This window comes from Rhinolophus sinicus, chromosome X (genome assembly GCF_036562045.2).
Source record: "Rhinolophus sinicus isolate RSC01 chromosome X, ASM3656204v1, whole genome shotgun sequence".
In the NCBI taxonomy this organism is placed as follows: domain Eukaryota; kingdom Metazoa; phylum Chordata; class Mammalia; order Chiroptera; family Rhinolophidae; genus Rhinolophus; species Rhinolophus sinicus.
Genome location: NC_133768.1, coordinates 46,071,540 through 46,098,517, shown reverse-complemented (window position 1 = coordinate 46,098,517; position 26,978 = coordinate 46,071,540). Strand labels below are relative to the sequence as shown.

Genomic DNA, 26,978 nt, shown 5'->3' with positions numbered 1-26,978 from the left:
ATCAGTCTCAACAAATTTAAGAAGATTGAAATCATACCATGCATATTCTCTGATCACAAGGCTTTGAAATTGGATATCAACTGTAAAAAGAAAGCGGAAAAACACAAATACATGGAGATTAAACAACATACTTTTAAAGAAGGACTGGGTCAAAGAAGAAATTAGAGGAGAGATCAAAAGATACATAGAAACAAATGACAATGAAAATACATCCTACCAAAATTTTTGGGATGCAGCGAAAGCAGTTTTAAGAGGGAAATTTATCTCATTACAGGCCTATCTCAAGAAACAAGAAAACTCCCAAATAAATAACCTCATGTTACCCCTTAAAGAACTAGAAAAAGAAGAACAAGTAAAACCCAACGTCAGCAGACGAAAGGAAATAACAAAAATTAGAGCAGAAATAAATGAAATAGAGAACAAAAAGACAATAGAAAAATTAATGTGACAAAGAGCTGGTTCTTTGAGAAGATTAACAAAATTGACAAACCCTTGGCTAGACTTACTAAGATAAAAAGAGAGAGGACACTAATTAACAAAATCAGAAATGTAAAAGGGGTAGATATCACGGACACCACAGAAATACAAAGGATCATCCAAGAATACTATGAAGGACTATATGCCACCAAATTCTATAATCTAGAAGAAATTGAAAAGTTCTTAGAAACATATAGCCTTCCAAGGCTGAACCATGAAGAACTGGAAAATCTAAACAGACCGATCACCAGTAACGAAATTGAATCAGTCATCCAAAACCTTCCCAAAAGCAAAAGTCCTGGACCAGATGGCTTCACTAGTGAATTCTACCAAACCTTCAAAGAGGATCTAATACCAATTCTGCACAAACTCTTCCAAAAAATTGAAGAAGAGACAGTACTCCCTAACTCATTTTATGAGGCCAACATTACCCTGATACCAAAACCTGGTAAGGACAGCACAAAAAAGAAAACTACAGACCAATATCTCTGATGAATACCGATGCAAAAATCCTAAATAAAATTCTAGCAAATCGAATACAACAATGCATTAAAAAGATTATTCATCACGACCAAGTGGGGTTCATCCTCGGGCACAAGGATGGTTCAACATAAAATCCATCAATGTGATACATCACATAAACAAAATAAAGGACAAAAATCATATGATTATATCAATTGATGCAGAAAAAGCATTTGACAAGATACAACATCCATTTATGATTAAAACACTTAATAAAATGGGTATAGAAGGAAAATACCTTAACATAATAAAGGCCATATATGACAAGCCCTCTGCTAATCTCATAATTAATGGAGAAAAACTGAAGCCCTTTGCTCTACGTTCAGGAACACGACAGGGATGTCCCTATCACCTCTGCTTTTCAACATAGTGTTGGAAGTCCTTGCCAGAGCAATCAGGCAAGAGAAAGAAATAAAAGGCATCCAAATTGGGAATGAAGAAGTTAAATTATCACTCTTTGCAGATGACATGATGCTATATATAGAAAACCCTAAAGACTCCACCAAAAAGCTATTAGAAACAATCAACGAATACAGTAAAGTTGCGGCTACAAAATCAACGCACAAAAGTCCATTGCCTTCCTATATACTAACAATGAAATCTCAGAAAAGAAATAACAAAAAACAATTCCTTTTGCAATTGCAGCAAAAAGAATAAAATACCTAGGAATAAACTTAACCAAGGGTGTGAAAGACCTATATGCTGAAAACTATAAGACATTTTTGAAAGAAATTGAAGAAGACACAAAGAAATGGAAAGACATTCCGTGCTCATGGATTGAAGAATCAACATAGTTAAAATGGCCATATTACCCAAAGCAGTATACAGATTCAATGCAATCCCCATCAAAATCCCAATGGCATATTTTAAAGAAATAGAACAAAAAATCATCAGATTTGTTTGGAACCACAAAAGACCCCGAATAGCCAAAGCAATCTTAAGAAAAAGAACAATAATGGAGGTATCACACTTCCTGACTTTGGCTTGTACTACAGGGCTACAATAATCAAAACAGCATGGTATTGGCAGAAAAACAGACACATAGACCAATGGAATAGAATTGAGAACCCAGAAATAAAACCACATAAATATGGACAGATAATTTTGACAAAGAAGCTAAAACATACAATGGAGCAAAGACAGCCTCTTCAATAAATGGTGCTGGGAGAATTGGATAGCCACGTGCAAAAGAATGAAACTGGACTGCTATTTGTCACCATGTACCAAAGTTAATTCAAAATGGATCAAAGACTTAAGCATAAGACCTGACACAATAAACTGCATAGAAGAAAACATAGGTACTAAACTTATGGACCTTGGGTTCAAAGAGCATTTTATGAACTTGACTCCAAAGGCAATGGAAGTAAAAGCTAAAATAAACGAATGGGACTATATGAAACTTAAAAGCTTCTGCACAGCAAAAGAAACCATTGACAAAATAAAGAGGCCACCAACTGAATGGGAGAAGATTTTTGCAAACAGTGCCTCCGATAAGTGGCTAGTATCCAGAATATACAAGGAACTCATGCAACTCAACAAAAACAACAAACAACCCAATTGAAAAATGGGCAGAGGACTTGAAGAGACATTTCTCCAAAGAGGACATACAAATGGCAAATAGACATATGAAAAAATGCTCAACATCACTAATCATCAGAGAAATGCAAATCAAAACCACAATGAGATATCACCTCACCCCAGTCAGAATGGCTATCATCAACAAGACAAATAGTAACAAGTGTTGGAGAGGCTATGGAGAAAAAGGAACCCTCATACACTGTTGGTGGGAATGCAGACTGGTGCAGCCGTTATGGAAGGTAGTGTGGAAGTTCCTCAAAAAATTACAAATAGAATTACCATGTGACCCAACAATCCCTCTCCTGGGTATCTATCCAATAATTCTGAAAACATTTGTACATAAAGACACGTGTGCTCCAATGTTCATTGCAGCTTTGTTTACGGTGGCCAAGACATGGAAACTACCAAAATGTCCTTCGATAGATGAATGGATAAAGAAGTTGTGGTATATATACACAGTGGAATACTATTCGGTGGTAAGAAAAGGTGATATAGGAACATTTGTGACAACATGGATGGATCTTGAGAGTATAATGCTAAGCGAAATAAATTAGACAGAAAAAGCAGAGAACCATATCATTTTACTGATATGTGGTATGTAAACCAAAAATAACAAAAGAAGAGGACAAATAACTGAGAAACAAAAACTCTAAGACACAGACAATAGTGTAGTGGTTACCAGAGGGTAGGGGGGTTGGGGTGTGGGATATGAGGGTAAGGAGGATCAAGTATGTGGTGATGGATGCAGAACTGACTCTGGGTGGTGAACACAGAATGGGATTTATAGATGATGTAATACAGAATTGTACACTTGAAATCTGTGTGATTTTACTAACAATTGTCTCCGCAATAAATTGAAAAAGGAAAAATTAAAAAATTTGAAGAAAAGAAAAGCAAAATGTAAACAAACAAACAACAAACAGTGGTAGCAATACTTATGCTAGACAAAATAGACTTTAAACAAACTCTATAACAAGAGACAAAAAGGACCCAGTAATCCCACTTCTGGGTATTTCCCTGAAGATACCGAAAATGCTACTTCAAGGGGACCTGTGCATTCATATTGTCATTGCAGCACTGTTTGCAATGGACAACATGTGGAGGCAGCCTATTTTTCCATCAATGGATTAATGGATAATGATTAGGTGGCACATATATACAATGGAAAATTTCTCAGCCATGGAAGGATAAGGATTCTTGCCAGCTGTGGCAGCATGGATGGACCTGGAGTGTGTTGCCCTGAGTGGAGTATTTCAGAGAAACAAGAACAGATGCAATGTGATTTTGTTTATATGTAGAAACAAGAAGAAGAAAGCAAGCAAGCAATCAAGCAAACAAACAAACAAAACGGAAAATAATTCATAGACACAGAGAACATTTTGATGGTTGCCAGATGGGAGAGAGTTTGGAGGGTTGTAAAAGGGGAAGGGATTAAGAAGTACAAATTGGTTGTTACAAAGTAGTCATGGAGATGTAAGGTATAGCATAAGGAATATAGTCAATAATACTGTAATAACTATTTATGGTGCCAGATGGGTACTAGATTTATCTGGGTAATAGATGGGAAGGGTTTGTAGGGCATGGTAAAAAAGGTTATGGGATTAAGACATACAAATTGGTAGTTACAAAATAGTCATGGGGATGTAGGGCATAGGGAATATGCATATAGTCAATAATATGGTAATAACTATGTATAGTGCTAGGTGGGTACTAGACTAGTCAGGAGGATAGATATTTAAATTATATAAATGTCTAACCACTATGCTATACACCTGAAATTAATATAAAACAATACTGAATGTTAAAAAAAAAAAACACAGATTGACATCAACTGTTGGTGAGGTTGTGGAAAAACAGACCTTTTTCATTGTTGGCAAAATTGTAAAATGGCACACCACTTGGAAATATTTCTGCAAGTTAAAGTGAGAAAAGATGATATAGGAACATTTGTGACAACATGGATGGATCTTGAGAGAGTAATGCTGAGCGAAACAAGTCAGACAGAAAAAGCAGAGAACCATGTGATTTCACTGATATGTGGTATATAAACCAAAAACAACAAAAGAACAAGACAAACAAATGAGAAACAGAAACTCATAGACACGGACAATAGTTTAGTGGTTGCCAGAGGGTAAGGGGGGGGGGGGAGGTGAGGGTAAGGGGGATCGAATATATGGTGATGGAAGAACTGACTCTGGGTGATGAACACACAATGGGATTTATAGAAGATGTAATACAGAATTGTACACCTGAAATCTATGTAATTTTACTAACAATTGTCACCCCAATAAATTTAATTAAAAAAAAAAAAAATCAACTAAGCATACACCTGTCCTATGACATATATCTTTCAATTCTAGATATTTTCCAAGTAAAATGATAGCATACGTATGCCCACCAGGTACACTTGGTAAAATGTTCACAGCACTTTATTCATAATAGTTCCAAAATGGAGACAGCCCAGGGATCCATTAGCAGGGAAGTGGCTAAACAAACTCTTATATTTATACAATGACATCCTACTCAGCAATCACAAAGAATAAACAATTAAAAATAATAAAATGCATATAACATGGACAAATCTCAAAACACTATGCTAAATGGAGGAAATCTAATATACTGTTTGATTCTTTTTTACATGAATTTCTATAATGGACAAAACAAACCTCCAGTAAAAAAATTCAAAACTGCACTTCTTTCTGTGGGGATGGAGATAGGGATGGGGACTGGCTCCAAGTTGGAACTCTCTGAGGTGATGGTAATATTGTGTATCTTTAGATAGATTGGGGTGACACAAGGTATATGCATGTATTAAAACTCATCAAATGGTATACCTATGTTTTATGCATTTAACTACATAAATTTTAAAGAGAGAATGTTATATAAATAGAACTCTAGTTAATAATATGCATGCTTAAATATTAAAAGGTAAAATATAGTGTCTGCAACTTGGTTTGTAATGCATCAAAATATAAAATGGGTTGATGGATAAATAGTAAAATTGATAGAAAAGTAGATATGTGATAAAGGAAATACAAAAAAATGTTAATTATTGAATCTAGATAGTGGGTGTATGTGTGTTTACTTAAAATTCTTTTAACTTTTCTCTACTTTTAAATTTTAATATTAAAATATCAAGAAAAAAACCTTTATGTCCAAAGATATTCATCGTGGTTCTTTTTATTAGTAAGAAACTGGGAATGTAAGAAACTGGGATTTATATGTTCAATTGGTTTTAGATCTATTCTGTAGCTACTAAAATGATGTTTTCAGTGAGTAAAATAGTAAAAGATTATATTAAATTGGATTAATACTGCATACAAAAATGCAATATATAATATGACATCAGCCATTCTCAAAATCCACAATAAAGTAAAAGGATGGAAATCCAACAAAATTTATTATTGGTTGTCTGTGAATACTATTTTTTTTTTTTCTTCATATATTGGGATTTCCTATATTTTCAAACACAATGATACGTTATTATTACCCATTTATTTGTTTTCATTAAACAAAACAAAAAAAACACAATAACTAGATATGTGTTCTCATTCTGGATTTTCCATTAAGGAGTTCATGACCTTAGGCAAGTCACTTCCTCCTTTTGGGCTTTTCACCCATAAAGAGAATCAGAGATCATTGTTCTCAACCAATTCCTGGCCCTTCCTTCCTCCATCTCTCATCATCTACTTTGGGACTATTATTTCTATTCTATTCAGCACTTCCTTCCTACTTCCTCACTCCTGGAATCAATGGCACAGAATTTAGACATTTTACTGGTATGCTTTCTATTTTGTTTTAGGAATACTGCTCTAGTTGAGCTTCAGCATCTTTTTTTGTTTCCACATTCTCTGGTTCCAAGAGCAGCCTTTGCTGTCAGTCACTTTTCTCTCACTCCTTATGAAGGTATGACAGCTGACTAAGGGCTTGAGGTTAGGTTTCTCAAGCCCCAGATGGTGTAATTTACTGACGTTATTACTTATGTGACAGTCTTAGAGGAAGTGAGCCAAGTGGATCATTTCTCTCTCTCCAAGATGAGTCTAGCTAATGCCACAAAAACTTTAAGTCCCAGCCCTAAATTTTCCAGTGTAGATCACTCTCTCAATATAGAGAAGATTCAATTTCAGTTAAAAAAGAAAGAGTTAGAAAAATGGACTCATAGGAAATTATAACTAGTTAGAGGCTTTCAAAGATTGGGTTATGGCTTATCAGTTGGTTGAAAAATATAGAAGTTCACAGCCAGCATTTAAAAAAAGAAAAAGAAAGAAAATATGAGAGTATTACATGCAGTACAAGTAAGTAATTTTTAATAAAACTCCTAATTCAGTTATATACTGGATCATGGCAGAAAGTGTATTTTTCACTGATGGTCTCTGTAAAAAAAAAAAAAAAAAAAACTTTGAAAACAGGGCCTTTAGTCCAATCCCCTCATTTTGCAGATGGAGAAATGTAAGATCAGAGAGGTAAAATAACTTGTCGAAAGTCACACACTAAGTTAGGAACAGAAGAAATATGTGCATGCTGCGAGATTATGACTCTGGCCCCAACAAAGACCACAGTCTGAGGCACATCAAACATCTACTGATCCTGTGATTAAGAAAGACAGGAAAGAGTAGATGACTCCACCTCAAACTTCAGTGTGGAGACCAAATGGGAAATGATGGCCTTGAGTTGCTTTTCCTGTGACCAGGATGGACATCATGCACCTAGAAGTCCCCTGAGATAAAAATGTACACCTGAAATCTATGTATTTCACTAACGATTGTCACCCCAATAAATTTAATAAAATAAAACAAATATTTCATTTCACACACTTAGCACAGTATCTACTGCATTGTAAATGTTTAATAAATGTTTACATTAAATGTTAATATTTAAAAAAAAAAAGACCAACTTGATGCTAAGATACAATCTTTTACTTCCAACCTTTATTGCCATCCTAGATGCATCCTTATGTCAGGATGTTGGCAAAAAAGAAGCAGAAGTTTGTTCTAGGGAAAGGAGAAGATATGTTAAGTTCTACCTTTATTAATAAAGAAGAAAATCAGGAAGACATGTGGAATAAGGGATCCCAGACTAGAGCTAATATCTAGGAGATCTTTAATAAGATGCAAGACATTTTGTCAACCTCCTCTCCCATCCCTGCATTCATTTTTGTCTCTTTCTATTTATTCTCTGTAATAGCATTGAAACCCTTTTAAGTCAAAAGATGTGGTTCTTGTGTTCAATGTTAGCAAGGAAAGGGAAACCAATAAGACTGGCCAATTCTATAACCAGCCTAGAGGGGAATCTGAAATAGGGTAAAGTTGGTGCCATCATTTGAGAAAAGGAATCTGAGTTCCTGGAGTCTAAAGAAAGAAAAGGACCCGTGACAGCTAGCATGGCTTGGGGCTGAGATATGACCCAGTGGCTTAACTAGCAGGAAAACTTGGAGCTCCATCACACTCCTGGAATGTCTACCACAGCTGTCCATTAGCTTGGCCTAGAAGACTTCTGACACATTTCATCAGGAATGACAGACCTAATCTTCTCTTCCTGCCAATTACCTGCATCAGTGCTCAGCAAAAGGAGATTGTGCCTAAGTTCACATTAATTTTTCCCCTAATAGTTTAACTTTTACAAAATGGAGTTCTTAACACATGAAAAATGTTTTTTTAAAAACAAGTAGCCTCAGAAACAAAAGTAAATAAAAGCCCATTTATCACTTAGTAGGGCTTTAGCTGTGGCAACTATATGTTAATCCATGTTCTATGAAAACATATCACATTAGTAGATATAATATTTATATAGATATAAGTATGAATATTAGCCACCAACCCAGCTGATACATTACAATCCCCTAAAAATAATCCTTGACAGCATTAGCTGTACTAACGAAAAATTCAAGATAGAATCTGAGTGGGAAGATGTGTTCTTCTATCAGTTCCCAATGTTTTAGGAGGCAGGAAGTAAAAACTCTATTACATTTTAGTCCCCAACACACACACACACACACACACACACACACACACACACACACACACACCTCTCTCTCTCACACACACACACATACACACACACACACACACTTCTCTCTCGCTGTCTCTCTCTCTCTCTCTCTCTCTCTCTCTCTCTCACACACACACACACACACACACACACACACACACACACTGCTTGGACACACTCTCCCTAGCCTGGATAAATATTGCCATCTTTCAAGAAACTGATCTGAGACAAAAACATAAACCAGGTTCAGCCTTAAAACCATCTAAACTACAGAATGCGCCAGCCCCAAGGCCCCAAAATACTTTTTGTCCCTTACCTTTCGGAGTTTGCGAATGACCAGGGTAAGAAGAAGCCAGAAAAGGGTAGCTGCAAGGCCAGTACAAACAAGAATGATGACTTCAATATTAGATTTCTCTTCAGAGCCTGTAAAGAAGTCAGAATTTATTAAAAGGAAAATGAGTTAATTCATTGCAGAGACTGAGGAGAAGCAAGAGAAAATTACTGCCTTTTACAAAGCACATTTTATTTCTAAAGGACTAATGTCGCCAAAATGTGTGTATGCATGTGTGAAATTTTTATGGTGTGTGGGCCTTGCCTACTGATACTTAGAGAAAAACATCCCTGATAATTGTACTAGATGACTCAAAATACGAGTTGAAAACATACTGGATATGGATATATATATATATATATATATATATATATATATATATATGCATGTATGTATGTATGTATGTATGTATGTATGTATGTATGTATATTCATAGCTCCATTGGTTCTGTGGCAGAAAATTGCCTGAGTTTAAATCCTGGCTCTACCACTTACCAGCTGCATGACTTTAAGCAAGTTACTAACCTCTTTTTGACTCAGTTTCCCTATCTAAAAATGGGAATAATGAAATACCACATAGAGTTATCGAGAGGATTAAATAAAGGAGATAATGAGAAGTGAAAGTAACACAATACATGGCAGACAATTTATTTTAGCTATTTTATTCATATTATTATAATTTCTGTTTTTTATAGTACACACTCTGTGGATTATCTCAGATCCCTGGGAGGCCAGATTGTTAAATCAGCTTATATGGTTTGCCTGATATGCGATAGACAAGAATAGCTGAATGTTCAAATGGCTGCAGTGAGGCCAAGACGGTATTCCAACCAGTAACATGTCTTTGAACACACACAGCTTTGCACTTAACAGTTAAATACTCATCATAGCAGCATAGGACACTGCAGTCAAAAGACCTTTCCATAAGCTTCAAGTGTCTTACTCTCTTTAGGCTTCATATTTACAATGAAAGGTGATCAGAGGTCTAACATTCTCTGGTTTTATTTCCAAATGCCTCCCAATATTTTCCAATCAACCAAAAAAAAAGTACTCTCATTTGATAGTTTATATTTTGTAAAGCATTCCTGTGTCTTGGCCTTCATTTGTACTGTGAGAGATAGAGTACAGCTGGTGTTATTCTCATTTCAGAAATGAGAAATCTGAGACCCAGAAAGGCTAAATGACTTGTCCTAGATCCCACCAAGTTCACAAGTATTGGGATGTGAACTCAGGTTTTCCAAATCAAACTATTCCACACACCTTCCCATTGAAAGTGGATATATTAAGGACAGTACTTGTATGTATACCCATGCTTGCCTTCTTCATTGTTCTTCCACACTGTGCACCCATCACCAAATGCATTTATTTTCTTTTCTGAGTTCCATTACTGATTACCAATGTAGCCAGGAATTTCCAACTTACCTTCCACAGTGATAAAAGCTGCTGTGCTGACTTCCCCCAACTCATTGGTTGCTTTGCATAGATATAAGCCCTCATCTTCTTTCTTGGCTCGCTCAATAATAAGGGTGTTGTTCTCAAAAAAGATTCCTGCATTGACAATACCCCCGTCATTAGTATCTGAGGTGTTATCCCTGAAGCCCAGTCTTAGAACATGTGAAGCCCCATCTCATTAAATCAAACTTGGAACGGTTTCAAAGTCAAGTAATCTGTAAGTTGTTACACCAATTCAAGCCTTCCTGATTGGTCCTCAGACTTGGAAATAACTACACAAGATCTTCAGACTCACCTGAAGCAGGGAGAACAGGAACTCCATTTTTCAACCAGTCGATCTTGGGCCATGGTGTTCCATTCACTTTGCAATCCAGCAAAATCTTGCCACTGCTGTTGACCTCAATATTGGTGAGATTCTCAACAATGAATGGAGCCACTCTTTCTGTAGAGACCAGGGTAAAAAAAAGACAAGATTTTGATGCAGGGTACCACAAATACGGCATTTAATCTTTGTCTCACCCCTCATGTCTAATCAGATATTTGGATGGTTAAGTGTTACCATATTCAGGAGAAGATAGGATGGATAGGGATAAAAATCTACTGTATGGGTAAAGTGTGCAGTGGTTTACATTTTGTGTCCTTCAAGTTATTCCTTAATCTTCACACTTACTAAGGTGACCCTTAGCAACCTCAAGCAATAAAACTGACTGCTGAAGAGTCTTGGTATTAGAAGGATCAAAAAGTTCCTTTTCCAAATTTTTCTTTCATCTGTTTGACAGAGAATACAATTCATTCGAGATCTATTCCTTGGAATATCCCCAAGAGGCTTCAGGAAACAAAAGATTGACTGGCTTAGCCTATAAGTAATACAGAAGCAAGAGCCATATCATGGTTCCATAGCCCACCCAGCAGTTGGCTTAAATGCTAAGAAGTTATGAGAAAGCCCCTCCAATTCTACCTCTAATTAAGAGCTGAGTATTATGTTGCATCATTTTGGTGATGTTCCTCTGGGCCCAAGCCTTGCACTTGTACTGCCCTTTATCCTTCTGGGTCACATTCTTAATCACCAGCGTCAGTGAGATGGAGTAGTTATTTTTTAAGGTTTCTGTGTCTATAACAGGAAACTTCTCTCCAAGGGGGCTGAACCAAGCGAGATGATTGTAGATATATTTAGCTGCCTTGCATTTGAGCCGAGCATCATAGCCCTCGATCATTGAGACCAGGGGTTCTGCCTCCACGAAACCAGCCACATCTGTGAAGGTGAAGAAATGTCACTGTGAATATGACTAGGCAGGAGAAACTGCTATATAACACATGCTTTGTTCTTTTTCCTGAAAGCCACATTGCAGAGACAAAACATACTCCCTCGAGGACAAGTGCCCAGTTGTAGAAACCCAACATTTCTTGCATTTCATTCTAAATGCCAACAATGGCAGAGGCCACTTTTAGCCACATACTGAGTACAGCTCTGAATTAGTTCCCAAGAAGGCTTATTTGAAGAAGGTAGACAATGAAGCTTCTTGACTGATATAATGTGATAGGCCAAATAGTTCCCCAACCCAATAATGTCACTAAAGTATCAGAGTCTGAAAGTCTGCCATTATAGATGGCTACCATATGTATTGTCCAACTTACAAACCTTCACAGCAATCCCCTTATGTTACTTTTCAAAACTAATGATACCATCAACCTAATTTCACTAACTAAAAAAGAAAAAAACATATACCAAATAAATTGCAGAGACAAGACTGAAACCCCAGGTCTACTGATATGAGTTTGCATTTTTGCCATTTCATGCTGCCTCTCCACAGGTAATTTCTTATTTTGGAATCTATGCTAGAGATACTTTTTATTAAATTAAAACATGATGTATGCAGGAAAATACACTTAAATGTGAATTCCCCTAGAAAAAATGTAGCACAACAGCTCTAAGCCAGATGGTAACACTGACCAGTTTCCCACAGATGTGATCTGGAAAGAAAAGAGAGGATCTTGAAATGAAACTCAGGATACCCAGATTTTCACTTGGAAGACAGCATACAGAAACACTTTTAAACTTTTTTGCAAATAGAATTGATATAAATTGTAAAGAAAAAATTGACTGTCATACCAATGTTCTTACCCCCAAGAGATACATCAATTTTCACATCAGAACATTACACACACACACACACACACACACACACACACACACAACTCTACACACACTTTCTTTTAAACAGAAATGGCTACAGTCTGGGAGGTTAGTTGTTGGATAAGAACTGCTGGTGGTGCTGATCCAGGCTTAAGAGTTTTAACCATTCCATTGCATTTGTGTGTGGGGTGTGTGTTGGGGGTCAGAAATGATAGAATGTTATCTTGCAGTCAAAGTTTTGAGATAGAAATAAATGATTAAAACATTCTACTTGTCATACAATTGTATTATCATTTCTTGTGGCTACTTGCTTCCAGCACCCCAAGATTTGCTTAATGTGCCTTGTACCAATATTTATCTTGATAAAGTCTACCTCTTAATCATTCACAGCTGTGATATTCTTGACTGAAGAATATGGCTGGCTGAACAACTGAGCTGACAGCTTTCAAAATCTGTGCCCCTGTTATCTAACCCACTCGGTAGGGTAGTGAAACTCCATAGTCCTGAATCCCAGCATCCAGTTAATGCAGAAGACCCATTCAGGCATTAATAGGTGATTGCTGAATACAGGATAATTTCCCCCATCCCTTAATTTTTTTATTCCCATAATCACATGCCCAATTTGGAGCTATTGTTTTTCTCCATGGCCAGTTTTAGGCCACATTGCCATTTGTCTACTGGACATTTCCACTTGGGGATCCCACTATCATGTCAACAATAACTCAACAAAACCTCTGATTATTTCTCCCTCAGACCAACTCGTCTTTTGAATTTTTCTCTGGTGGAAGACATCTATTTGCTATAACCAAGGATTAAAAGCTCACTATCATGTTTGATTCTTCTCTCTCCCTCATCTTCTGCATTCCACCTCCCATCAGTTGCTAAGTCCTATGAATTGTTCCTTTGCCACAGCTTTCACTTCATCTTTCCTCTCAGTTTCCACTATGCAGCTATCCTAGCCTGGGCAGTCATTACCTCATGCCTGGACAATTATAATGTTTCCCTAACTGAGTTGCTCTCCTCCAGTCACACCATTCTCCAAACTAATTTTCTCAAGCTACCTCATTTATCCTCCTGCACCATAACTTTGATCAAAACCCCTTTCCAAAGCTCTCAATGACTCCCCCACTGCCTCCAGATAAAGTTTATATTCCTTCCTCAAGGTAGGCCCCTCTAAGGCCCCACTCTTCCTCACCAACTATGTCATCCAGCTTCTCCATAAATCTGTTCTCACATGCTCAATTGTTCCACATGTTCCACAATTATATTACATTGGCTTCTGGTAATCTTTTAGGGCCAAGTTAAAAGTTACCTCCTCATATAGGTCTTCTCTGACCACCCACTGTAAAGTAGGCTTCCCCTCTCTACCTAACTATTCTCTCTCTCATGCATTTATCACAAGTACAAAATAGCTATTCATTTATTTATTGTTTCTTTCTATCATTGCAATGTAAACTCTATGAGGACAAGGACCACACAAGTTTTAGTCAGTGCAATAGCCCTAATATCTAGCATAGCACTTATCATGTCACAGATGTTTAATAAATATTGGTAGAATGAATGAGTGTTGATTGATCAATTCCAACCTGTATACCTTTTGTTCATGCCACCTTCTTCCCTTGAAATGCCATTCCCAACCTCTCTGTTTTCCTGAATCATACCTATTCATCCATCACTGTTCTGGTCTTTTTGAAGCCCCTTTGGCTGCCCCTGCCCAAACTGACCACTTCCTTTTCTGTGCTAATACTATCTGACATTATATACATAATGCCTTGAGGTATTTGTTACATGTTTCTCTTTATTATCAGTTGGTTTGTATGATGCTTGAAGATACCTTATCAAGAATAGGAAGGCAAATAATATGCATTGACTATACTTCAAAATTTAGAGCAAACTATCACATAATGTATTTTTATTCTCATAAGTGTCCCTGAGTATTTTTCATGATGTTCCATCTTGTCTCACTCATTACCTTTTCTTGACTCCTTAGAGTATAAAACTGCTTTAGGTAAGGAATCCCTTCTTGGCTATTACAAAGCACTTTATGAAGACTCAACAATCATTGACCAATGTTTTAAGATGTTGTATGTAATGATCATCTTTTCTGTAATGCAGTTGACAACAAGATATTGATGGGGATCCTGGAGACTGCCTTTTGGGAGATGAGTTTAGCATAGCTATAGTTACTAGGCTTAAAACTATTATACAGTCAGGCTCCAAAAGGCCAGAGGGTCTCATGAAGGTGAACAGCCATGCTTCAGGCCAGGCTGGATCATGCTTCCTGACAAAAGTTCTCATGCATGTCTGAAATTGTGAAAGGTAAAATCAAAGCCCTGAATTCTATGCCATGAAGGTATTTTTCAGCTATAGCCTCTGAAGCTAATAGTGCCTTATTTAACAAAGAACTGAGTACTGGAATGGATGAGATACTTGATTATTATGGACTGAATTTTTGTGCCCCCCAATTCATATGTTGAGGTACTAACCTCCAATGTGATGCTATTTGGACGTGGATTCTTTGAGAGGTAATTTGAGGTTTATATGAGGTAATCAGGGTAAAGCCATTATGATGGGATTAGTGTCCTTCTAACAGGAAGAGAGAACAGAATCTTCTCTCTCTCCACTCTCTGCAAGCCAGAAAGAGAGCCCTCACCTGGGAAGCAAATTGGACAGCATGTTAATTGGACTTCCCCAGGTTCAATAACTGTGAGAAATTCCTGTTCTTTAAACCATCCAGTCTGTGGTATTTTGTTATGAGAGTCTAAGCTGACTAAGACATCGACATTTAAAGCTTTTTAGGAGAGAGACAAGAAGGTTGCTGTGTTTGCATGACTGCAATTGACCTGACCGGTGAATCTAACAGGAAGTGGTAGCTAGTTTTGCTGGCTGCATTTCAGCCTCTAATTTCCCTCCTTTCTCTTTCTTTCCCTTCCCCTATATGGCTGTATGAATTAATGGGTTTCAAGCCTGATGTTTCAGAGGATGTGTCACTGCCTTATTTCTCCCACCTCAGCCTAATATAGATGTCTCCAATGACTCATACATATAAAATACTTATTTTCTCATATGGTGTGCACTCTAGAAATCATGACTTATGGGGACCAGATGAAGGGATTAAAATCTGGATATTTTTGTCTTCAGATCTTTGAAGGTCTGTCGTTAGGAAGAATAAGCAGACAGGCTTTGTTGCTACTTCAGTGAGATTAGGAGTGTGGATGGAAGAAAATTTAGTAAAAGGACAAACTTTCTAATAGACATGCCCCAAGAAGGAGAAGGGTGCCTCAGGAAGTAGGGGAAGACCGTGTTTCCCTGAAAATAAGACCTAGCCAGACCATCAGCTCTAATGCGTCTTTTGGAGCAAAAATTAATATAAGATCCGGTATTATATTATATTATATTATTGTATCATATCATATCATATCATATCATATCATATCATATCATATCATATCATATCATATCATAGACCCGGTCTTATATTATATTAAAATAAGACACGGTCTTATATTAATTTTTGCTCCAAAAGACGCATTAGAGCTGATCGTCCAGCTAGGTCTTATTTTCAGGGAAACGCAAAAGTTCTCTATCACTGGAGACACTCAAGTTGAAGTTGAATGACTCCTTGGAGGAAATGTTGTGGTTGTAATTGAAACATTAGGAGAAGGGAGAGGAAGTTTGGACTAGGTGATCTATAAGGAATTTTAGGATCTTGGCAATGTGCAATTCTAGGACATTGAAAGGGGACAAATAACAAAAGCTTTTCTACACTCTATTTTTTTCACCCTTAATTCTCTAGGAATACCCTCCCATGCGATTTGCTTCTGGAAAAGTCAAAAGCTGTCCAGAAAACTCCCCATCTGAGGCATATGGGAAGTACAGAGCATCTTCTGAAACCCCAAATCTATCTGAAAACCACAATGCCATTGATTTTTGTGACAAATGGAAAAGAATTGAGGTCATATACATCAAAGTCTTTGGAAGATTGCCAGAGGTAGCCAAGGGGCTTTGGGTATCTGAATTCCAGCTTTTTTGCAGTTGTTTTAGCATTGCTAAAACTCAGATATAAACCATGGCAGTTGCCAAAGGTCCTCTGAGCCCAAATTATCAGCTTGTAACAGCTCAGTCTCTTTAAACTAGCTATTTGTTCCCTAAAAGAACAGGTTTCAACCTACAGTCATTGGCCATAAAAAATTACAGACAAGCTCAGTGAATGAAAATAATTAGACATGTGCTTTTGGTTGTAATTATTAAAAACAACAACTGTGAGTTGGGGCAGGGGTGAAAGCATTCAAAAAGCATTAATTTGCTTGAAAATAAAAATCCTCCAGGGACTTGAGTTATACTCGGGAAAAGTCCCACTTATGCCATTAGTGCTTAGCCTTAGGATAAAGAAGAGTTTGGAGACTCCATTTTGAGTTTGTACTACTCTCCATCTTTTAGGTGCCTATGTTTTTAATACTCAGTTTAATTATATCTGGAAAAGATGAGTAGTTCATATGTCACTTCCACTGTTACGTTCAGGCAGAGAATCCTTGTGGGTTATCTTTTTTATATTCTGAACAACACAGACTAGAAGGGGTTCAATTCTACTTCATTCCACTGCTTCTTTTGGACATATGCTCTGGCAGAGAAGTTTTGAATATGACCGTTACTTTTCTCATGTCATCTGCTCAGAGAGGTCCTATTCAGATCAGTAGTCCTCCACGCTGAGAAGCAACTTGACAAGAGTAAAGTCCCTCTGTTATGTTGGGGCTTAAGCATGTGAGCTTAGAACAGTCATTCCTTCTAGAGAAGAAAGAAACTCAGTTTGTAGTAAACTGTGGTGGCTCAAGGCTCTACCCACCAATGGGGACAGAGAAAAGAGCTGGTAGGAACTGTCTGCAATTACATTTGTAAAGCCAAATCTTTACAGGTTTTCCTTGCTGACACTGTGCTCTGGGTTGCTTGGGATCAGAGTGGGGATGCCCTTTCCTGGAAACTTGCTTGTACATATGGTAAATTTCCCCTAAAACCACGAAGTCATCATCATGTTAAAGAGCCCTGAGAAAATCTATACCGTCATCCGAGGTCCCTCTTCTCAGTTAAGGCAGCCACCTACATTGGGCACCTAAGCTGATCTTAGAAAATGACAGAAGAAAGAAGGTTTTGCCTGGCTCATTCTATATTTGCAAATAATACTAATTAGAATAACAACAACAACAACAGCAATAATAATAATAATAGTAATAATAATAAGGTCTTAGTTTCCTGGGATTTTATCTATGAGTGATTTAATTTAAAACTTCTACATTCCATGGTTTCTGCTTCTGAAGCTATTGGGACAGTCCAGCTGCCTCTGGTTTGGACTAGGCAAAAGAGGGGCAAAATGATCTGAAATAACATATCAGATGTCCTGTAAACATGTCAGAAATGTGCTAATGAATGGACACAAATATTTATATAAGTGGAAAAATTCACAAAATGTGCAAGTAACAGAGGGCAGATTTTCAGAGTCTGGAATAGCAAGAACAGAGATCCTTTCCTTCCTCATCTCCCACCCCTCCCAGTCTTCCCATCTCCCTCTCTCTTCCTATGCTTCATACATTATATCTTAAGACCCTTCCCAAAGTCATTGTTATGGAATTGCTATTGCATCAGCTTATCTCTACTGGGTTTTTTTTTCTCATACTATAGATGGGCAAGCTGAGTCCCAGGGAAGGGAAATAATTTACCAAGATCATACAACCAGGTTTAGCAATAGAGCCAAGACTATATCACTGGTTTTCTAATTTCTCATTTATAATTCTCCTTTGGTCTTGGATTATAGTTTTCCTATGACCTAGCACCACCCTATTCCCCCCACCTCCCCAGAATAAATTAGATGGGGCAGTCATTGGTAATGAAGATGACTGATGCATAAACAAAATCTTTCAGCCTTTTTCTCTGAGCTACTTAGGGAAAATCAAGCTGATTGGGGTGCATAACAATCTCTAAGTCTACGAAACGGTGCTTGAAAGTTGAATCACCAGCCTGTTTCCATGGAGAACAGAATGAGAGTGGGGGAAGAAGCTGAAATTAGAGCAATGAAATTATAGTTAAATTCAGTATATTTTATACATAATTGGTGATGGTGTTTGAGAAGTAGGGTGAGTTGCTTGAACAGTCCTATCTCCCTTGGGGACTACTTCCCATGTTTGACATTTGGTAGTCAGGAGTGCCAAGTGTCTGCACATTTGTTTACTCCTCTCTGTCTTTCTGAAGATAAAGGGTAAGACACAAAACAGTCTCTTTTTCTGGGCATCCAGAACAGGGACAGGAATTATGTGTGTCTGGCAGAGCAGTGTGCCGCCAGGGATTTTAAGAAATCATTCTGTTTTATTCAGAATACACAAGCTTCCTCCTCCCCAGCCTTTCCCTCAACTGGGAGTCCATGCTGTTCTGTTAGGACACTCTCCTTGAACCTTTCTCAGCTCACTCCAGCTGTTTTCCATACAGCTATTACATGACTTGAGAAAGGAGAGAAGTTGCTGTCCAGAAAAAAAATGGAAAAGACTAAATTTGCTGCCTCCATTCTCAATGACTCATTCTCATGTATGTGTGGTGGCGGGAACATCTGTTCACTCACAGACCCCAGGCCTACTATAAGATGTAGTCCAGTCCTCTGTCTTCTAGCCCACTCTTTCTATTAAAACTACAGACACAGGGCTACCCTGTCAACCTTATTATTACTTTTTGTACAGGACTTGGAGAGAATAAGAGAGAGGCCAGGATGGTTTTGACTTAAACTGCTCTTCATTCCCCTCACCAATTCTCTGGCCTGACTGCTGTCCTTAGTTCCTGGGCCCATTGTTTCCTGAAATCATCCTGAGGTGTCTCCCTGTTGGCTCAGCTCTGCATTATCTAAAAATGCTTAGTATTACCTGTAAGCTTGGAAACTATCACTGTGAACACTCTTTTCAGATCAAGAAGACTGTTCTCAGAACAAATTCCAGAGCACACACTGTTATTTATATATCCTCAACCAGAGAAGGTCTTCTTTTGCTCCATTAATATAAATCATTCTTCCAATACCATTGTGACTTCGTTCCTTTTCTATGGTGGAAAATTCTCAAAGTTTCTACTCAGAGGGCTTTCTGAAAGTCTAAATGAATTATATTCAATGTTTCTTTCTTAGCTACATGTATCCTCTCAAATAATTCCCATAAGTGAGGCAGGCCTGATTTCTCCCATCAGGATCTATAAAGGAATGACTCTTTCTATGTGTGTACACTTTCTGTATGAACATTACACTGCGGCTTGCTGTACCATGCAATTCTAAGAAGTTCATCTTGATGAGGCCTATATGGATAAGTTCTTCCCTAAAGGATGGCTATGATATTATTTTCAGGAATAATATTTTAGTATCCAAGAAATCAACTGAAACAAAAACATAAAGAACACTACTAGAATAAGCTAGAAAGGAGGCCTTTGTCTTAGGCTTCAAGGAATCTAAGAATCCCCAGACTCTGGAGATAGAAGTATAAACTGTTTTCTGCTACACAGAAACTGTCTTTGAGTAAGCTGAGAAGGAAGCTCTGTGGTGAATCATGAGCTGAAGATGAGCCAGGTTGTCTAGCTTTATGACACCCTCCTAAGTGGTTATATTTCTTGAGTTTTTCGTAACTTTCAATAAAATTATTTTGAATATTTCCACTTTGATCCAGCTGAGCTACAGAGAATCAAGGAAATGACCCCTTTTCCATCTTTAGCCCTGAGTATTAACAGGGGAACAGAATCCCTCTGAGGCCAGAATTGTGGCAGCAGTGGTTATCAGGGAGTAAATATCTCAAGTGAAAAGAGACATAATTGTTCAGAAGCTAGGCCAATAGGGTTTTTGCCCTGACCATCAGGGTGCTTTGCTTCACAGTGTGAGTCTTGGAAGAGGTTTTTTATAGAAGCCATGCCAATTTCTCCATATAGTGTAGGTTGCTTCAGTGATTTGGTGAGATTAAGTAAGTTATTAAGAGCATAGATTCTGCAGCCATGCCACTTAGCTCCACCTCATTCTAGCTATATTTGAGCTTTACTACATTTACTTTATCTGTAAAATAACAGTGTCCACTTAACAAGATTGTGGTGAGAATTAGTTGCATTAAACCATTTAAAGCATATAGCATAGTACCTGGCACATAGGAAGAGCTCGATGAATGTTAGCTGTGGTGGTTGTTATTATTATGATGTATGAATCCATCAGTCTCCAGAATAAGAAAGGCAGACTCATTGATCTTACGTTTCCAGAATGTCTTCAGAAGCCTTTGTTTTGGGAAAGCCATGAGCCAATCGGAACTCAGCAGCTATCTGTACTAGCAGCTGTTTATGCCAATAAATCATCCATTGTGCTCAGTTCTCCAACTCCACTCCAGAAGTTGCACAAGCTCTCAGCTGAATGAAACAGCTCAGTTGTAATTTTTCACACCTGACTTGTCAAGGTTAGCTATCCATGGTACATACTATTATTTTCTCTGGAGTCTCAGCCCCATCTTCCAGAAAAGACAATTTAGGAGTGAGGTTGCCTTAAACTAAAAATCTCCAGAGAGCTTAGTTCTGCTCACCACCTGTTATTCCTAAACTTTCACTTGTTTTTGTATGTATGATAAGCTACACTGTGACCATCATTATACATCACTAAGTAGTGAACAAGAAGTGTGAAACACTTTAGAGTTCATTTTAAAACTCATTCTCCTATTCAACAACTTTCCCTCCACCTTGGTTTGATGAAGCATTCTGACCATCCAGGTACCTGACCTGCTCCCATTATTTCTTCTTGGCCTCACTCTGTTATGTTTCCCCCTAATTTGCTTAGGAGCAAAATAAGGTAGGAGGATGCACAGAGAGATAAATATCTGTTGATTGCCTACTATGACTTTGCCCAGTATTTCACTACACAGGCTACATAGATTTTCTTATTATTTTCCGTGGTTGGAGAATGTATACAAAATAGTTACCATTTATCAAGGACTTAATAGACACTTCATAGATACTATCTCACTTAATTCTCATACACTAACCCTCTGGAGTATGTATCATTACTTCCACAGTATATGTGAGAAAACAGAAGGTCAAAGAGTTGAAGCCACTTCCTTAAGGTCATACAATCCATGAGAAAATGCAAAAAAAAATTAGAAGGAAGCAGAGGAAAGGTTGAACCCAGGAAGACACATCTGATTCTAAAGCCTATGTTCACTGCTACAAAAGAATAGGTAAGCAATTGGCTTAAGAAATGATTTATCTATGTCTAAAAACTTTTAAAATATTTACAATAAATTATAATGCTTTTAGTTTTAAAGAATGATTAAAAGGCGAAAGATTTATACGATCTGAAGAGAAACCAGAGTATATACTGTAACAAAAGAAGAAACAGAGGGAAACATCATAGAATACTACCACACAGAAATAATAGTCAACAACAAAAAGGCAAAGAAACAATGGAGACACAGCCTTACCAGAAAACTAAAGATACAATGACAGGAAATCCTCACATATCAATAATCAACCTAAATGTAAATGGACTGAACTCACCAACAAAAAGGCACAGGGTAGCAGAATGGATCGAAAAAACTAAACCCAACCATATGATGTCTCCAAGAGACACATATCAGCTCCAAGAACAAGCATAGACTCAAAGTGAAAGGGTGGAAATTGACACTCCAAGCAAATGGTATCCAGAGAAAATCAGGTGTAGCCATAATGATATCAGATGAAACAGACTTCAGAGTGAAAAAGGTAACAAGAGACAAAGATGGACATTTCATAATGGTAAAGGGGACTATACAACAAGAAGACATAACAGTCATCAATATTTATGCCCCCAATCAGGGAGCACTGAAACGTACCAAGCAACTACTAACAGAACTAAAGGAGAAATTGACCAAAACACAATTATACCAGGGGACTTGAATACATCATTCACAGCTATGGATAAATCATCCAAACAGAAAATAAATAACGAAATAGCAGCCCTAAATGACACATTAGATGAAATGGACATAATTGACATATATAGAGAGCACTTCATCCTAAAAGATCAGACTATAAATTTTCTTCTAGTGTACATGGAACGTTCTCAAGGATAGACCATATATTGGGACATAAAATCAGCCTCAGCAAATTTAAGAAGATTGAAATCATACCAAGCATATTCTCTGATCACAAGGCTTTGAAATTGGATATCAACTGCAAAAAGAAAGCAGGAAAAAAACGCAAATACATGGAGATTAAACAACATACTTTTAAAGAACGACTGGGTCAAAGAAGAAATTAGAGGAGAGATCAAAAGATACATAGAAACAAATGACAATGAAAATACATCCTACCAAAATTTTTGGGATGCAGCGAAAGCAGTTTTAAGAGGGAAATTTATATCATTACAGGCCTATCTCAAGAAACAAGAAAAATCCCAAAAAATAACCTCATGTTACACCTTAAAGAACTAGAAAAAGAAGAACACTTGAAACCCAAGGTCAGCAGAAGAAAGGAAATAACAAAAATTAGAGCAGAACTAAATGAAATAGAGAACAAAAAGACAATAGAAAAAATTAATGTGACAAAGAGCTGGTTCTTTGAAAAGATTAACAAAATTGACAAACCCTTGGCTAGACTCACTAAGATAAAAAGAGAAGACACTAATTAACAAAATCAGAAACGAAAAAGGGGAAGTTATCACGGACACCACAGAAATACAAAGGATCATCCAAGAATACTATGAAGGACTATATGCCACCAAATTCAATAACCTAGAAGAAATGGACAAGTTCTTAGAAACATATAGCCTTCCAAGGCTGAACCATGAAGAACTGGAAAATCTAAACAGACCGATCACCAGTAACGAAATTGAATCAGTCATCCAAAACCTTCCCAAAAGCAAAAGTCCTAGACCAGATGGCTTTACTAGTGAATTCTTCCAAACCTTCCAAGAGGATCTAATACCAATCCTGCTCAAACTCTTCCAAAAAATTGAAGAAGAGACAGTACTCCCTAACTCATTTTATGAGGCCAACATTACCCTGATACCAAAACCTGGTAAGGACAACACAAAAAAAGAAAACTACAGACCAATATCTCTGATGAATACAGATGCAAAAATCCTAAACAAAATTCTAGCAAATCGAATACAACAATGCATTAAAAGATTATTCATCACAACCAAGTGGGGTTCATCCCCGGGGCACAAGGATGGTTCAATATCCGCAAATCCATCAATGTGATACATCACATAAACAAAATAAAGGACAAAAATCATATGATTATATCAATTGATGCAGAAAAAGCATTTGACAAGATACAACATCCATTTATGATTAAAACACTTAATAAAATAGGTATAGAAGGAAAATACCTTAACATAATAAAGGCCATATATGACAAACCCTCAGCTAATCTCATAATTAATGGTGAAAAACTGAAGCCCTTTGCTCTACGTTCAGGAACACGACAGGGCTGTCCCCTATCACCTCTGCTTTTCAACATAGTGTTGGAAGTCCTTGCCAGAGCAATCAGGCAAGAGAAAGAAATAAAAGGCATCATTGGGAATGAAGAAGTTAAATTATCACTCTTTGCAGATGACATGATGCTATATATAGAAAACCCTAAAGACTCCACCAAAAAGCTATTAGAAACAATCAACGAATACAGTAAAGTTGCTGGCTACAAAATCAACGTACAAAAGTCCATTGCATTCCTATATACTAACAATGAAATCTCAGAAAAGAAATACAAAAACAATTCCTTTTGCAATTGCAGCAAAAAGAATAAAATACCTAGGAATAAACTTAACCAAGGATGTGAAAGACCTATAAGCTGAAAACGATAAGACATTTTTGAAAGAAATTGAAGAAGACACAAAGAAATGGAAAGACATTCCGTGCTCATGGATTGGAAGAATCAACATAGTTAAAATGGCCATATTACCCAAAGCAATATACAGATTTAATGCAATCCCCATCAAAATCCCAATGGCATTTTTAAAGAAATAGAACGAAAAGCATCAGATTTGTTTGGAACCACAAAAGACCCCGAATAGCCAAAGCAATCTTAAGGAAAAAGAACAATACTGGAGGTATCACACTTCCTGACTTTGGCTTGTACTACAGGGCTACAATAATCAAAACAGCATGGTATTGGCAGAAAAACAGACACATAGACCAATGGAATAGAATTGAGAACCCATAAATAAAACCACATAAATATGGACAGATAAATTTGACAAAGAAGTGAAAAACATGCAATCGATAAAAGACAGCCTCTTCAATAAGTGGTGCTGGGAGAATTGGCTAGCCACGTGCAAAAGAATGAAACTGGACTGCTATTTGTCACCATGTACCAAAATTAATTCAAAATGGATCAAAGACTTATTGTGTCAGGTCTTTGACACAATAAACTGCATAAAAGACACAATAAACTGCATAGAAGAAAACATAGGTACTAAACTTATGGACCTTGGGTTCAAAGAGCATTTTATGAATTTGACTCCAAAGGCAATGGAAGTAAAAGCTAAAATAAATGAATGGGACTATATGAAACTTAAAAGCTTCTGCACAGCAAAAGAAACCATCAACAAAATAAAGAGGCCACCAACTGAATGGGAGAAGATTTTTGCAAACAGTGCCTCCGATAAGGGGCTAATATCCAAAATATACAAGGAACTCATGCAACTCAACAACAGAAAAACAAACAACCCAATTGAAAAATGGGCAGAGGACCTGAAGAGACATTTCTCCAAAGAGGACATACAAATGGCAAATAGACATATGAAAAATTGCTCAACATCTCTATTCATTAGAGAAATGCAAATTAAAACCACAATGAGATATCACCTCACCCCAGTCAGAATGGCTATTATCAACAAGACAAATAATAACAAGTGTTGGAGAGGCTGTGAAGAAAAAGGAACCCTCATACACTGTTGGTGGGAAAGCAGACTGGTGCAGCCCTTATGGAAGGCAGTGTGGAGGTTCCTCAAAAAATTACAAATAGAATTACCATATCACCCAGCAATCCCTCTCCTAGGTATCTACCCCAAAAATCTTAAAACGTTTATACATAAAGACACGTGTGCTCCAATGTTCATTGCAGCTTTGTTTACAGTGGCCAAGACATGGAAACAACCAAAATGTCCTTCGATAGATGAATGGATAGAGCAGTTGTGGTATATATACACAATGGAATACTATTCGATGGTAAGAAAAGATGATATAGGAACATTTGTGACAACATGGATGGATCTTGAGAGTATAATGCTAAGCGAAGTAAGTCAGACAGAAAAAGCAGGGAACCATATGATTTCACTGATACGTGGTATATAAACCAAAAACAACAAAAGAACAAGACAAACAAATGAGAAACAAAAACTCATGGACAAAGACAATTGTTTAGTGGTTACCAGTGGTTAAGGGGGGTGGGGGTGGGAGATGAGAGTAAGTGGGATAAAATATATGGTGATGGAAAGAGAACTGACTCTGGGTGGTTAACACAGAATGGGATTTATAGATAATGTAATACAGACTTGTACACCTGAAATCTATGTAATTTTACTAATAATTGTCACCTCAATAAAGAGATAAAACAATTACACTAAAATTCAAAGGAAAGTTATAACAATCAGATTCTGGCTAAGGTGTTCATGTCTAATACTGACTTAATGTGTTGCCCCTTCCAGGATATTTGCATTTCAGCAGAATTTTACCTTAAGCTCATATAATGAGCTTTCAATTTCTGATTCTCAGTCAACTTTGCAGGCCTAGATTTGAGAAAAAGTACATTTTCCATGCATCTTTAATTACATCATGAAAGATGTATCTTGTCTGTTTTATCCTCTCTGGTTCAGAATTTACCTGAGACATAGAATTGAATGCTTCTCTCATCTGTGCCAACCTTGTTTACAGCTGTGCAGTAGTATATACCAGAAATGTTGCTGGTCAATATGGTCAGGGTGCTCAGAGTCTAAAGAGAGAGAAGAGATTCATTAGTCATAGTTACAAGGTATGGTAGATATTAATGCTATTCACCAAATATTTCTAATTCTTACCCCTTTTGGGCACATAGTAGATTTTCCTTCCTGGATCCCTTCTGGTTCAGTGCAGCATGTGACTTATTTCTGGCCAAGGATTTGAGAATGGAAATGATGCTGGTCTTTTTTAAGCTGGAGCACTTTGAATTGCTATGGTGAAACCCTCCAGAGCTCTTTCTTTCCAGCATAACAATCAGTCGTGTTTGAGATAATGGCTAATCTGCCAGCCTCCATCTCTAAATGGCTACAATTATTAGTTTGGTGTAAAAATAATTGCGGTTTAAAAGGTTAAAAATAATTGCAAAAACCGCAATTACTTTTGCACCAACCTAAATTTAAAAAAAAGCTCTACTTCTGATGAGCAATTGAATATATTGCATGGGCGAGATATAAACCTTTGTGGTTTTGAACCAATCAGATTTTGGAGTTGTTTGTTTCCATAGCATAACGGGGGGCATCGTGACTAATACATGA

At 37.2% G+C, this 26,978-nt stretch overlaps 1 protein-coding gene across 1 annotated transcript in view; it reads right to left on the bottom strand.

Moving 5' to 3' along the window:
* The window catches only part of LOC109436875 (vascular endothelial growth factor receptor kdr-like), a 315,706-nt gene that overhangs the window by 94,732 nt on the left and 193,996 nt on the right, over positions 1-26,978 (bottom strand). Inside the window, exons 13-17 of the mRNA XM_074323230.1 lie at positions 26,329-26,437; positions 11,306-11,599; positions 10,643-10,789; positions 10,318-10,443; positions 8,882-8,988 (exon numbers count right to left, since the gene is read on the bottom strand). Of these exons, the coding sequence (XP_074179331.1) occupies positions 8,882-8,988; positions 10,318-10,443; positions 10,643-10,789; positions 11,306-11,599; positions 26,329-26,437 (783 nt within the window). The remainder of the gene's footprint in view (positions 1-8,881; positions 8,989-10,317; positions 10,444-10,642; positions 10,790-11,305; positions 11,600-26,328; positions 26,438-26,978) is intronic.